The sequence below is a fragment of the Echinococcus granulosus genome (assembly GCF_000524195.1).
Source record: "Echinococcus granulosus chromosome Unknown EG_S00032, whole genome shotgun sequence".
Taxonomy (NCBI): Eukaryota; Metazoa; Platyhelminthes; class Cestoda; order Cyclophyllidea; family Taeniidae; genus Echinococcus; species Echinococcus granulosus.
This window is the reverse complement of record NW_020170412.1, coordinates 54,626-56,828: the sequence shown is the minus strand read 5'-3', so window position 1 is coordinate 56,828 and position 2,203 is coordinate 54,626. Positions and strand designations below refer to the sequence as shown.

At 42.3% G+C, this 2,203-nt stretch overlaps 1 protein-coding gene across 1 annotated transcript; it reads right to left on the bottom strand. All coding sequences in view use genetic code 11, as the record gives it.

The window, feature by feature from the left end:
* Positions 1–260: 260 nt before the first annotated feature.
* Positions 261–1,773, bottom strand: EGR_04815 (hypothetical protein; the record flags this gene model as incomplete). The annotated part of the gene is made up of 2 exons (XM_024494064.1): positions 261–366; positions 1,661–1,773. The coding sequence occupies 2 exons, from the start codon at positions 1,771–1,773 to the stop codon at positions 261–263; spliced, it is 219 nt and encodes a 72-aa protein (XP_024351453.1).
* Between the last annotated feature and the right edge of the window lie 430 nt (positions 1,774–2,203).

Below are 2,203 nucleotides of genomic sequence, written 5' to 3'. Positions count from 1 at the left end.
AAAGTGATTCCTCATCTCATTCCGAAGAACAATAAAAATTAGGGGTAATCATTCGCGCTTCGATAGCCCATATGGATCGCCAAGCCAGTATGGTTTAAACGCGAACCGAAAGCCTTAAGGCCAGACGTTAATGAGCTGACATCCCTTTGACTCCACAGCTACAATAATGTTATTTGGGTCCTAATTGATGCATCATTTTACGTGTCTAAATTTCACATTCCATTCTTCCAGTTTTAATAATGCTACCTTCTCAAATGACGCTACGCGATGGGACTATGCACCTCGTCCTCAGTCAAGTTGACGAGTTTGCTTCCGTCCTTGTGCATAGTCTTAGAGTGTTGCAGAGGCAGCCACTCCCATTTACTCCTTCGAAGAGGCAAATCATTCAAGCCTCACCCACCATCACAGTGATAAATTCATGTCGCTGCTAGGGCATTACTATGAAAATGCTTTCGCCTGTAACCACAAGGGTCAAACTCGAATGGCTTCAAGTGAACTCAGCAATTTATCTCTAGGTACAAATAGGAGTGCGATCTGGCATCATGGTTACACTGAAAGATGGCCAATTAAACTCACTGATCAAATAAAGGACACCCGAATCAGCACTCGCTATCGGTCTGTGGATCAGGTCGTCTCACCTGTGCAAAGTAAAATCAGGTTCAGTAATGTATCTAAGTTTTTTTAAAAAATTCACCGATTTTCCAGACAAAATCCATTCATTGCACATTACAAACCAGCATTCCATTTGCAATTCCGCGACTGTAACATCTGACTTTTTTCGTTGAATTTAGTACGAGATGTGCTTAAATCAGCTCAGGATTATTTAATTTTTCGTCCATAAACTGGTCGCGCCGCACTGCTCTAGCACTAGCAAAATCCGAGGGCTAATAGTGTTTCCAATTAGATACGTGATGTCTTACACACCTCACCACAACAGTGTTCTAGAGGAAGTAAACCCTGAAGCAGCAACAACTACTACTTATGCTAAGACATATGTTATTAGTTAAATTTTTGAAACTTAACATAAGCTTAGAATGGCAATTTAATAATGTGCGTACTTCCAGCATTCGTTTACCGAAGTGTTATTAGAATGAGCATTTACTTTACCGACTAATTTGGAACAGACGACAAATGGGAAGTAGTAGGAAAGGGACGTATTATAGCAAGAGCGTCAAAATCGTAACATTGAAGAGAGAAGCTCATTATAACACACTGGTTTTGCAAGCGGGATGAGTTCAAGCTTCAACAACTACCATTCACATTCATTGCTGGTGCATTTTTCAAAATTAAAATACTTTCAGCACATGCCTGACTGCCTGCTCAATCGGCACTGATGCATAGGTCGCTCAATTTACTGATACTTGCTTCATGACACCAGTTCGTGCTTACATGATATCTCACGACTCGCTTCTAGAAACGTCTGGCAATATGGGGAAGGCGGACTGTTAGGGTTGAAATACGCCGACGAGCACAGGTGAGCAGAGTCCACAATATAAACACGAATGCATGTATGCAGTCTTACCCAGCATGCCTCCGGATGTTGATAAATTATTGCCACACACACGGTTAGCCAGACCATCTACGTGTGCTTACCAATTTGCAAAATACTTGTCGATACAGTTTCTAATTCTTGTCTCAGACGTAAACACCGCGATCTTACTGGGATGGTCCGACATCCTCTGACGCCACAGAGTGATCGCCACGTCCGTTTGCATCGACCTCCGAGTAGAAGCCGCAGCTGCAACCCTTCAACTTCCATGACAAGGGTCGCATTATTCAGTTGGATTCCAACATCTCTAGCTATCCACTCTTATTTCTACCTGTAATGTAGGAGGTCATATAAAATTGGATGAAAACAACCTTAATAGACTACCGCACTCCTAAGCATGGATGTGCCGTGAACCAATCCCTCAAAGTAATTGCTGTACTCAGAGGCATATGGCGGGAACTGAGACTCTGGTGCTTCTAGAACTAGTAGTTCCCGATGTCTGAGGACCGGGATCAGTAAAGTTAATTTCACTCCGGATACATTATGGTTCCACTACTTTTGTGGGAAGGAAAGTCAGAATTCGGCATTGAAATTGAAAGATACAACGCTGCCTCATACCTTAAGAGCATGTCTAGGAATGAATTTTGGTATTATTTTTGATTTAACAACTCAGTTTACAAGGCCTATTAACAGCTGCATCCGCCATTAGAGCAC